Source organism: Oncorhynchus nerka, linkage group LG20, assembly GCF_034236695.1.
Source record: "Oncorhynchus nerka isolate Pitt River linkage group LG20, Oner_Uvic_2.0, whole genome shotgun sequence".
NCBI lineage: Eukaryota > Metazoa > Chordata > Actinopteri > Salmoniformes > Salmonidae > Oncorhynchus > Oncorhynchus nerka.
The window spans coordinates 60,343,975-60,356,946 of NC_088415.1; the positions used below are offsets into that span (position 1 = coordinate 60,343,975).

The 12,972-nt window shown below is 42.4% G+C and overlaps 1 protein-coding gene across 1 annotated transcript; it reads left to right on the forward strand.

The window, feature by feature from the left end:
• Positions 1-3,371: 3,371 nt before the first annotated feature.
• LOC115102884 (E3 ubiquitin-protein ligase RNF114-like) lies at positions 3,372-11,020 on the forward strand. The gene is made up of 6 exons (XM_029623299.2): positions 3,372-3,684; positions 4,336-4,486; positions 4,652-4,758; positions 5,071-5,185; positions 10,518-10,625; positions 10,731-11,020. The coding sequence occupies exons 1-6, from the start codon at positions 3,509-3,511 to the stop codon at positions 10,794-10,796; spliced, it is 723 nt and encodes a 240-aa protein (XP_029479159.1). The 5' UTR covers positions 3,372-3,508; the 3' UTR covers positions 10,797-11,020.
• The last annotated feature ends 1,952 nt before the right edge of the window (positions 11,021-12,972 follow it).

Here is a 12,972-nt window from a genome sequence, read left to right on the forward strand (position 1 = left end):
GAATAATAATAAGGCAGAACAGTTGAAACTGGAGCAACAGCACGGCCAGGTGGACTGGGGACAGCAAGGAGTCATCATGTCAGGTAGTCCTGGGGCACGGTCCTAGGGCTCAGGTCCTCCGAGAGAGAGAAAGAAAGAGAGAATTAGAGAGAGCATATGTGGGGTGGCCAGTCCTCTTCTGGCTGTGCCGAGTGGAGATTATAACAGAACATGGCCAAGATGTTCAAATGTTCATAAATGACCAGCATGGTCGAATAATAATAAGGCAGAACAGTTGAAACTGGAGCAGCAGCACGGCCAGGTGGACTGGGGACAGCAAGGAGTCATCATGTCAGGTAGTCCTGGGGCATGGTCCTAGGGCTCAGGTCCTCCGAGAGAGAGAAAGAAAGAGAGAAGGAGAGAATTAGAGAACGCACACTTAGATTCACACAGGACACCGAATAGGACAGGAGAAGTACTCCAGATATAACAAACTGACCCTAGCCCCCCGACACATAAACTACTGCAGCATAAATACTGGAGGCTGAGACAGGAGGGGTCAGGAGACACTGTGGCCCCATCCAAGGACACCCCCGGACAGGGCCAAACAGGAAGGATATAACCCCACCCACTTTGCCAAAGCACAGCCCCCACACAACATTTCACCTTTATTTAACCAGGTAGGCCAGTTGAGAACAAGTTCTCATTTACAACTGCGACCTGGCCAAGGTAAAGCAAAGCAGTGTTTAAAAAGAAACATTTATTTCACCTTTATTTAACCAGGTAGGCCAGTTGAGAACAAGTTCTCATTTGCAACTGTGACCTGGCCAAGATAAAGCAATGCAGTGTGACACAGACAACAACACAGAGTTACACATGGAGTAAACAAACAAGCCAATAACACAAACAAGTCAATGACACAGTAGAAAAAAGGAAGTCTATGTACAGTGTGTGCAAAAGGAATGGTAGGCCATAATTAGGCCATAGTAACGAAGAATTACAATTTAACAGATTAACAGATTAAAACTAGAGTGATAAATGAGCAGATGATGATGTGCAAGTAGAGATACTGGTGTGCAAAAGAGCAGTGGGTGGGCTATTTACAGATGGACTATGTACAGCTGCAGTGATCGGTTAGCTGCTCAGGTAGCTGATGTTTAAAGTTGGTGAGGGAAATATAAGTGATGAAGCATAAGTGAAGGATGCTTTGTTGCGAAACAGGAAGCCAATTCTAGATTTAATTTTGGATTGGAGATGCTTAATGTGGGTCTGGAAGGAGAGTTTACAGTCTAAACAGACACCTAGGTATTTGTAGTTCTCCACATATTCTAGGTCAGAACCGTCGAGAGTAGTGATCTTGGACAGGTGGGCAGGTGCAGGCAGCGATCGGTTGAAGAGCATGCATTTAGTTTTACTTGCATTTAAGAGCAGTTGGAGGCCAAGGAAGGAGAGTGGTATGGCATTGAAGCTCGTCTGGAGGTTAGTTAGCACAGTGTCCAAATAAGAGCCAGAAGTATACAGAATGGTGTTGTCTGCGTAGAAGTGGATCAGGGAATCACCCGGAGAAAGAGCAACATCATTGATGTATACAGAGAAGAGAGTCGGCCCGAGAATTGAACTCTGTGGCACCCCCATAGAGACTGCCAGAGGTCCGGACAATAGGCCCTCCGATTTGACACACTGAAGTCTATCAGAGAAGTAGTTGGTGGATCAGGCGAGGCAGTCATTTGAGAAACCAAGGCTGTTGAGTCTGCCGATAAGAATGTGGTGATTGGCAGAGTCGAATGCCTTGGCCAGGTCGATGAATACGGCTGCACAGTATTGTCTCTTATCGATGGCAGTTATGGTATAGTTTAGGACTTTGAGTGTGGCTGAGGTTCACCAATGACCAGCTCGGAAACCAGATTGCATAGCGGAGAAGGTACGGTGGGATTCGAAATGGTCGGTGATTTGTTTGTTAACTTGGCTTTCGAAGACCTTAAAGGCAGGGCAGGAACTTGATCTCCACTATAAAAAGCATCTAGATATTATTTAACATTTCTTTTCGACTAACATTTAGTTTTCAACAGTGGATATTTGTATAAACCTTGCTGTCTGTCTCTCCAAAACTTGCTACATTGTTTCAATTTTCAAATTCGATCTCCAGCTGTCCCGTAGTAATGAATGTGTAGAAGTTGGGTAGGAGACAGACAGGCAGCATTTCTCAGCCAGTCAAAATCATGAATCAGATGGCATAATTTTTATGGATATATACAAAGACATGTCAATTTACAAAAGGTAAAACGAAATGAAGTGCAGCTAGTTTGCAGTCTTTACAGCTTCCATGTTTGAAGTGATTGTGTTAGCTGTGTTGTCGGCTAGCTCTCCTGATCTACAGGAGAGCTATGTGCTAGAGAGCACATTTTCTTTGCCAGGCAAAATTGCGCCTCATTATCTCATTGTTATGGCTCTATCCAAATAAGTGTTACAAGAAAACAATTTAAACAAAGGCAGCTACTGTTGTTATTCTTTTTGACTTGACTGTAAGTTAGCCGTATTTGGCTAGCTAGCAAACAAGGGATACGATCGTTGCCAGCCAGTATGGTAATTGAACATTGAGAACGAACGACCGACTGGGTTGCATCCATAGATACAGAACAACAAGACTGAACGACTAGGAGGCGTCCATAGATACAGAACAACAAGACTGAACGACTGGGTCACGTCCATAGATACAGAACAACAAGACTGAGCGACTGGGACGCGTCCAGAGATACAGAACAACAAGACTGAACGACTGGGTCACGTCCATAGATACAGAACAACAAGACTGAACGACTGGTTCGTGTCCATAGATACAGAACCAATAGAATGAATGACTGGGACACGTCCATAGATACAGAACAACAAGACTGAACGACTGGGACGTGTCCATAGATACAGCACCAATAGAATGAACGAATGGGACGCGTCCTTAGACACAGAAGAACAAGACTGAACGACTGGGTCGCGTCCATAGATACAAAATAACAAGACTGAACGACTGGGTCGCGTCCATAGATACAGAACCGGTAGAACAAGCAACCAGTTGGCTTGGGGACCAACCCTAGATTTGTGTCGGGACTATATCTTGTGGAAGGATGAAATAGTATGAATAAATTAATCAAAATAACGTTAATGAAAATATGTCAATCATTATTTAAATATATTGGTAACCCATTGTATAAAAGTTATATTGCCCTCGAAGCAGGTGTTTGGAGTATATATTGACACAGTTTGCCGGCACTCGACTTCTCTGGACTAACAACACCCTTGCCAATATATCCTGCAAACACTGTCTTCTCTGGCATTACCATTGTACTGTACACACCCGTAGCAAAATATTTTCGAAAAAGTTTTGCAACAAAGAGAGTTTCTATTGGAGAAATCCAGGAAGGTCCCGCCCTGTTTCGTTCCGTTTGCTTCTCTTTGGTTTCCAGTGAATACACCCCTGCTGAACACAGCTCAAGATGACCAAATCTGTCAAACTTCAACAGCAAAAAAGCTAGGGATGCTCCTCCTTTTCACCACCCGACAGAGGAGAGAAGAAATGGCGATGCTAGGATCTTTTAGCTCCGCACAGCAGAACACAAATGTTTCTGGGGGCGACAGGGACGGGACAGAGTTCGTATGTCCGGTTTGTCTCGAGATTTTCGATAGCCCTGTCACAACACAATGTGGACATACGTGAGTATCTTTACACAAATATCTAATTTTGTCTATGAACGTAGCTAGCTAGACATCATCCAAGTTCAAGCTAACGAGCTTGTCTGGCGTCAACCAGCAAGATACCTGTGTTGTGAGCTGGCTAGCTAAGGGATTGAACATGTATGTGATCCGGCAAGCTAACTACTGACAGGAAATCATATTTAACTTGCCATTTAATGTTTCCTTTTGGCTTTCAATGTTATATGTTGGTAATATATTTGCATGTTCATAAATATATGCTTTACTTTCAGTTTTGTTTACATCAAGAAATGGGCTTCAATTGAATTGTGGCCTTTGTAGTTAAATTATATTAGAAATGTATTCTGTAGATATGTAAAGAACTACAACGCCCAATGTCCTCAGCGGACAGGTCTTTCGTTTGTATCAGGAAGTGAATTTATCAATAAAACAAATTCTACTCGTACCGTCCTCTAATTTCACAGAGTGAAGAAAGTAATTGTCAGTGAGGAACATAGTGGTTCAATAATCAGCATCAATGTTTGGTTTTGTCATACCAGACGTCTAAGTTTCGTTTTCCTTCTGTAATACGATGGCTATATGTTTGCTTTCATTTTAGCCTATGAATGACTTGCAACATCTCGATCTCCTTTCCCTTCTCCCTCCACCCAGGTTTTGTCAAAGTTGTCTGCAGGAGTGCCTGCGGCCCCAGAAGCCAGTGTGTGCCGTTTGTAGGGCACCATTGGGCCACTGGGCCAAAGCCACTGACCTAGAGGCCCTCCTACACACCTCAATGGCGGCCTGCAAGGGCTGTGGAGCACAGGTGTGTGTGTCCAGCAGTCTGTCAGTTTGTAAAACAATGTGAATAGTCAAAGGAATTAAGATAAGTGAGTGAATGATCTATTATAAATGTGGATAAGTCTGTCTATGTTTTTAAATAAAGTGCACTACCATTAGCATTGATGCCTTGTGTTTTCTCGACTTTCAGGTGGGCCTGTCCCAGATGAGAGGCCACACGGCAGCATGCTCCAAGTACCAGGAGTATATTGAGGAGGGGGTCAGGACCACTGCCCAGACCCAGCCTAACATTATTGGGTGAGAAGTGGAGGGTGGTGGTACAGCAGCTTTGATATGCTGTACAATTATCCATATATGGTCATAGTGTAATATTCTCTGCCTCTCAGTATGTGTTGATCAACCCATCTTTATAGGTTCTCAACTTTGTAATGGCTCTCAATATCCTAATGTATTTATTGACTGGTGGCTTTGACTTTTGCATAAACGCTGTGATTGGGTTTCATGGACATAACACAAACCCAGAGGGATCATGGTTATATAATGTATACAAAAGAGACCTAAACATATCCAGTGACATGTCCTCATTCCACTTCTCCTCTGTCTCCCCAGCCCTATGCCGAACCGCTTCACTTTCTCATGCCCCTACTGTAACTACCAGAACCTGGACCAGGACGGCCTGGTGGAGCACTGCACTTCCCAGCATGCCCGGGACACGCGCCACGTGGTAAGTGGTCTTCAGTGAAACATGACTCACCTGACAATTAGTTTCCCTCAAGCATGTTTCATTCATTGTTTGAAACGTGAGGACAAAGATGGTGTGTTACTGTTAGTGCATGCTATGTCTATGACGGCTTGCCTCAGCCAGGAGATGTGGTTGCAGAGAGGGGGAGAAATAAGCATGAGCTTGACAGAAAGTCAAGAGCGAGGGAGAAAGTAAGAAGGGAAATTAAATGGGGATGGCTTGTAAAATCCGGTACTAAGGGCCCTGTGAGAGGGTGTGAAAGAGTCTATTGCGCTGCTCCACTATGCTCATCCGTCATTCTGTACCTGCCACTGTCATGGTCATAGATAGCGGCTTCCAAGAAACACTGAGTGAGGTGGTGGAGGTTGGGGGGGCATGAGAATGTCTAGTTCTGTAACGGTGTTTCCGTTAGCCGGTAATTTACCCGTTAGCTGGTAATTGATGGTTTTTGGCTGCTAAAAATACATAAACTTGTAAAGGTGTCAACTGGTACCGGCCCGTGACCGACTGAGAAGTTTTCAAGTATTTGTATATATTCATGGCATATCATCCCATCGTCAGGTTAATCATCTTGGGCTGACTCAAACCAGGAACCTGTACAGCCATATACAGTGGTTGATTAAATGCCCCCCCCCATCAATACCCCATAATGACAAAGCAAAAACAGATTTAAAAAAAAAAAATCCTTGCAAATGCATAAAAAAATTATTAACGGAAATATCACATTTTCGCAAATATTCAGACACTTTACTCAGTACTTTGTTGAAGCACCTTTGGCAGCGATTACAGCCTCGAGTCTTCTTGGGTATGACGCTGTAAGCGTGGCACCTGTATTTGGGGAGTTTCTCCCATTCTTCTTTGCAGATCCTCTCAAGCTCTGTCAGGTTGGATGAGGAGTGTTGCTGCACAACTATTTTCAGGTAGCTCCAGAGATGTTCGATCAGGTTCAAGTCTGGGCTCTGGCATGGCCACTCAAAGACATTGAGACTTGTCCCGAAGTCTTGTCTTGGCTGTGTACTTAGGACCGTTGTCCTGTTGGAAGGTGAACCTTTGCCCCAGTCTGAGGTTTTGAGCGCTCTGGAGCGGGTTTTCATCAAGGATCTCGCTGTACTTTGCTCCGTTCATTTTTCTCTCAATCCTGACTAGTCGTCCACTCCCTACCGCTGAAAAACATCCCCACAGCATGATGCTGCCACCACTATACATAACCTTAGGGATGGTCCAAGGTTTCTTCCAGATGTGACGCTTAGCATTCAGGCCAAAGAGTTCAATCTTGGTTTCGTCATACCAGATAGTTTTTGTTCTTATGGTCTGAGAGTCCTTTAGGTACCTTTTGGTAAACTCCAAGCAGGCTGTCTTGTTTCTTTTACTGAGGAGTGGCTTCCGTCTGGCCACTCTCATAAAGGCCTGATTGTTGGAGTGCTGCAGATGTAACAGTATAGACTTTACGTCCGTCCCATCGCGCCGACCTGGGCGCGAACCAGGGACTCTCTGCACACATCAACAGTCACCCTCGAAGCATCGTTACCCATCGCTCCACAAAAGCCTCAGAGCGAGTGACGTCACCGATTGAAACGCTACCAGCGCGCACCACCGCTAACTAGCTAGCCATTTCACATCGGCTACACAGGCATGGTTTACATTTACATTTATGGTTGTCCTTCTGGAAGGTTCTCCCATATCCACAGAGGAACTCAGTCACTCTTAGAGTGACTATCTGGTGCTTGGTCACCTCCCTGACCAAGGCCCTTCACCCCCGATTGCTCAGTTTTTCCGAGCGGCCAAAGTTGTAAAAACATCAAGAATGATCAATGGAAATAGGATGCACCTGAGCTCAGTTTCGGGTCTCATTACTTATGTAAATAAGGAAGTTTTGTATATTTTTAAATAACCTGTTTTCACTTTTTCATGATGGGGTATTGTGTGTAGATTGATAAACTATTAATGTAATACATTTTAGAATAAGGCTGTAATGTAACAAAATGTGGAAAAAGTCCAGGGGTCTGAATACTTTCTAAATGCACTGTATCCAATATAGTCTTAAATCAATTTATCCATTGAACAAATGTTTAATACGATGGCTAAATACACCTTCTAACACTAGATAACTAATTAAACATTGCTATAAACTTACTCAATACCACTGATTATTTTACCAGACTCTTAACATTTTCCTTTCTTTCTCTGCCACCAAATGTGACCAACCACCTTGATTCGGTCTTATGTAGCAACATTTGAAATGGTGTTTTTTACATTGGATAAAAGTAGAGACTCAGAGCTAGAAAATGGTATATCATACACTGCAGTTGAGGGAACAATGGGAAAGTAATTCTGCGTTGAACACTAATAAACTTTTGATAAACTCACTTTTGAGTAAATGGCCTTTCAAATGTTTTGGTACACCTACTGGAGAGCTCTTCTTTGTCGACACCCATGCAGTATCATTCACACCCTTTTAAGCCTTAGCCCCACCCACCTCTTTAAGGATTCACATGTGAGGTCATGTGCTAAACAGAGTATTTTAGTAAATAACCAAAGATGTCAAGACTAAAAGTGGTAAGTAGTAGCCTACAACAAGGAAGAACTCCAGGTAACAATACCCTATCTGGTCCTTGGCCTATATCCTAATCTGACCTTTGCACCGGTTAAGTTGTTCTGGTAAACACACAGTATATGAATTAACATCTAAGTGTATTTGTCACATGCACAGGATACAGAAGGTGTGAACGGTGAAATGGTTGATATCAAAAACAAAGTGTCCAGATAAAAATATTTAATAATTAATAGATGACGCTTATCTGACACATGTTCATGAAATACAATAGATTACCGTATTCACACCTGGCTAACTTAAGGGGTCATGTAATACAAACATTGTCATGTCTTTAGCTACCTGCAGATTAATACTAAAGCTATCACTATTTTCCAACTGATCTGTCAATAGCGCCTGCTAAATTCATGGCATCAATGTTGTTGAGAAAATAAACAAAACTTTTGTAGTTCTCGATGGCTATTGTGATATCTTTCAAAACGATGTGGTCGAAAGGAAAATAAAGCATGCTTACATGGCAGACCAATCCAAACTCATCTCCCGGCCTTTTTCCGTGTCTAAACCAACTAGGCTCGTAATTTAACAATTTTATTTGTATTTACGGATGGAATACACGTTTGTTATTAAAGCACATGAAAGTTCCCATGTTCCAGAAGGCTTTTCTGCACTCTGTGTATTCTGTCACTCAGCGGCTTCAGCACAGGGAAACGCATATTTTATGTTCTGGGTTTTTCTAGGTCGCACAGCAAGATATTTACCAGAGCAGACTGGAATGTCTTGTGTCAACTTGAGCTAGCAAACATTAGCTAGCTAAGTTAGCTAAGAGAACTTGCTGTAATTCAATTGGCTACCAATAAAGATACTTATATACAAGTCCAGGTGCCTACCCAACAGTTGCTTAAAATATTATTCCACTTCACAGCTGCTTCAAGAAAACATTTACTAAAATAGTCAGCCTGAAACTGATCATTTGAATCTACAGTATGCTTAAGTTATTACTGTAAAGAACGTGTTATACAGAGTAATTTTTACAAGAGGCTTCCAATTACAGTTAATACCAGTATTTTCCTACATTTTACCCATAATACCGTGCACTCTACAGAATTTATGTTGGCTTACCTGAAGACGTCATGATTATTACCCCTGTTAATTGAGTGGCCATTGTTTTGCAAACTCTGCCATAACGTCCTGTAGCAGTAGGCCTAACAGCGGGAACATGGCTAAAACTGGAAAATACAAAGTATAATTTCATGGGGCCCCTTAGTAGTTTATTTACCATTATTTGACAAGGTACGGTATATTGAGAAAAACATCTCTTGAAACTGTACAACTGTTCTGCCTGCGGGTATGGAATCCTGACCTGTTCACCGGATGTGCTACCTGTCCCAGACCTATTATTTGACCATGCTGGTCATTTATGAACATTTGAACATCTTGGCCATGTTCTGTTATAATCTCCACCCGGCACAGCCAGAAGAGGACTGGCCACCCCTCATAGCCTGGTTCTTCTCTAGGTTTCTTCCTAGGTTATGGCCTTTCAAGGGAGCCACCATGCTTCTACACCTGAATTGCTTGCTGTTTGGGGTTTTAGGTTGGGTTTCTGTACAGCACTTTGAGATATCAGCTGATGTACGAAGGGCTATATAAATACATTTGATTTGATCTTGTACACCAAGGACCCAGGAAAGAGTTGCATGGTAGAGGATAAGAGAAGATATTTAAAAGCTAGAAATAATTAAGCGCCATTTAATTTGTATGTATTTTTTGCTAGAAGAGGTTGGACACCCCTGCTCTAATCTAATGCCTGGTTGAGTAGCTATCGTAAATGTTAAAACAGTGCAAATCAAACTAGCTAGCTACTGTACCAAGGCTGAAAGCACAGACAAGAGAAAATTAGGTGACAGGATAGAGGGAGACGTGCAAGGAGCCAACGTGGTCTAAGAACACTGTAGAGAGGATCATGTTACAGAATGTGGTAATGTAAAACAAACCTAGCGTCACCTTCTGTATGTGGCTATTCAGGGTCTAAAAACACTGTAGAGAGGATCATGTTACAGAATGTGGTAATGTAAAACAAACCTAGCGTCACCTTCTGTATGTGGCTATTCAGGGTCTAAAAACACTGTAGAGAGGATCATGTTACAGAATGTGGTAATGTAAAACAAACCTAGCGTCACCTTCTGTATGTGGCTATTCAGGGGTCTAAAAACACTGTAGAGAGGATCATGTTACAGAATGTGGTAATGTAAAACAAACCTAGCGTCACCTTCTGTATGTGGCTATTCAGGGGTCTAAAAACACTGTAGAGAGGATCATGTTACAGAATGTGGTAATGTAAAACAAACCTAGCGTCACCTTCTGTATGTGGCTATTCAGTGGTCTAAAAACACTGTAGAGAGGATCATGTTACAGAATGTGGTAATGTAAAACAAACCTAGCGTCACCTTCTGTATGTGGCTATTCAGGGGTCTAAGAACACTGTAGAGAGGATCATGTTACAGAATGTGTGTGTTACTCCAAAAACAGGCGTAGCTCTACGCACCTTTTAGATTTCATGAGACCGCATTCAAAAGGGTTTCTATTGGGATAAGGCCAGTGACAATCTGGCCGGACATTTGACGGCGTGAGTGTGCATGTTTATTGCTGCTTTAACACAGTGTGTGATGTTTTGTCTATTACTGCTTTATGTTACATGTGAAGGCAAGCTAAAGGCCCATCTGTGTCCAGAGATGAACGAAGAAGTTATATTCTGTTGTCTTGCAGGTGTGTCCTATCTGTGCCTCTATGCCTTGGGGGGACCCCAACTACAGAAGCGCTGACTTCTTCCAGCACCTAAAGATAAGACACACCTTCTCTTATGACACCTTTGTGGTAAGTGGGCCTTAAGACACACTGGTCACAATTCAGTTCTTGTTTTCGGGACCTCCTGTAAAGAAAATCTTATTTTATTAATGCCTTGCTTTTCCTTCTCTCCAGGACTACTCCACAGACGAACACACTATGATCCAGGAGGCTCTACAACGCTCCCTCATGGAGAACTGAGGTGGTGTCTGCCTTGAGGAAGGAGGAAAAGGTGGCTTTGAGGGAAAATATAATTGCACTGCACCATCCTTGAACTGGGCTAGTGGTGTAACCATAGGAAAAAGAATAGTAAGGGTGGGTGACGACTGCATAACCAGGAAGCTTTGAGGCTTACCAAGCAACTCCTCTTATCACTTTACAATTATCATTCCAACATAAATAAAACAATACAAGTTAAAACAGTTCATGTGCTTCCTGGTATAGAAGTGGAGTGATGTCCCGTGTCTCTCTCCGAAGAAGTGTTGTATTGTTAGACCGTTCATAATTCTGCTGAATCATGACTATTTCATCTGTTCATTGTTAGCATTGTCATATAGGCCTACTGTACCGGAGACTTCCACAGTTGTTTGTTTTCTACTGTTATGACTTGATTCTGCAATGAGAGGTTTTAACCACTGGGTGGCTACCTTTTGCCAACAAAATGCAACGATAACATAGAGGACTCATCTTTCTATCTGTGCCATTTTAGAATCTGACAGCATGGGCAGTGCCTTTTTGAGGCTTCCATTTGAAAGTAGTCCGTTTTCTTCTTCACGATTGGCTGATCCCTCCTGATGACCCAGTTGGACATGACTCCAACAGGGTCACCAGGACGGATTAGCCAATGAAGTTGAAAATCCCACCCAGTTGACTATATTAAAATGGTGGAAGCCCTTAATTGCACTGCCATGCTAATGTGGCCTTTTGGCCACTAAAGGCCTCTGTCATTCCCTATAGATGAGACATTGCTCTTCAATGCAAGCAATCATTGTAAAGTGTAAACTGCCAGTAACTATTATTCCGGGAGGAATGTGTACTCCAAGATGTATTACTTCTGCTGATGAAAATAGATGTGTTCCCTGTAGTTTGACATTGTTTACTCACAGCTGTTTTTATCTTAATACCAAATCATTTCTGGGTAACAATTAAGTACCTTACTGTGATTGTTTTCAATTAAAATGGTCAAAAATAAACAAATGGCTTCTTAGCAAAGAGCAATTTCAAGCAAGAATTTTCCTAGGACTGTCGGAGTGGGAGAATTGAAAACTAGCTGGGTTTGGCAGAGAGGATCGAACGCTCTAACTTATTGGTCTATTAACTAATTTACCGCCTGGTGATGTCACCAGGCAGGCCAAAACTCCTCCCACCAAAACAGGCTGCAAGTTTTTTCAAACCGCTTTTTCACTGAAAGGGCATTATCATTTTCACAATATTATTCCAACCTCATGGTGTAGAAATATATAAAACATGAAAATCAAGTTTTTTACTGCACTGGGCCTTTAAGTGTTTTTGTCTTTTTTCCTGTATACTTTTAGATTTTCTCCATAGTAGAGACATGGGTCTCGTGTGTGTGCCTTGTGAGAGACTATGCTGGTGGAGGCTCCAGTCTGAGTGTTGGACTTCGATGCATGTGTCAAAGGAGCCCTATTATTTCAATGTGGCATCCCTCTGTGTAATCTCTCATGGTTTCCCATGCACATGCTACACCCCCCTCCTGGTAGATGGTGTTCATTTGAGAATCTAATTCATATAGCATTGATAAGTTAAGATATTAAATAAGAACCTAATACAGCCGGGCAGTATATATGTTGTTTATAATTGGACAATTGGATTTGATGCACTGCTATGAGCTCCCTGTAGGCTGTAGTTACCCATGTTTAGCCAGAGGAGGGCAGTAGAGCCACACCACCCATCCAACCTTGGAGGCAGGGTCTCATTTCCAGAATCTGGAGCAGTGGTCTTCAAATCTAGTCTTGCTATTGTGAGTGCAGGCTTGTGTTCCATTCCAGCACTTACATACACACACACACACACACATGTTTTGAATAATCAACTAATCATGGTCTTTAGTATGGACCAAGATCAACCATATTAGATGTAGCACTGGGATGGAACAAAAGCCTGCATATCTTGTACTCCACGGTTACACCCTTGCTTTGACAGAGCTGGGTGGCTTTCAATAGCAGCAAAATATAACATATTTAGAAAAGGGGAGGGCACTAATTTGTTGAATAAGGACATTTTCTTTTCCATTTCAAAATGTTTTCTATCTGGTACTCCTGAACATGACCATTAATATTGATGGTGAACATTTGATTAGGACATTTAGTAAGATTCAGATGGATCACTAAAGAAGGGTCTTTATTTGTGAAATGAT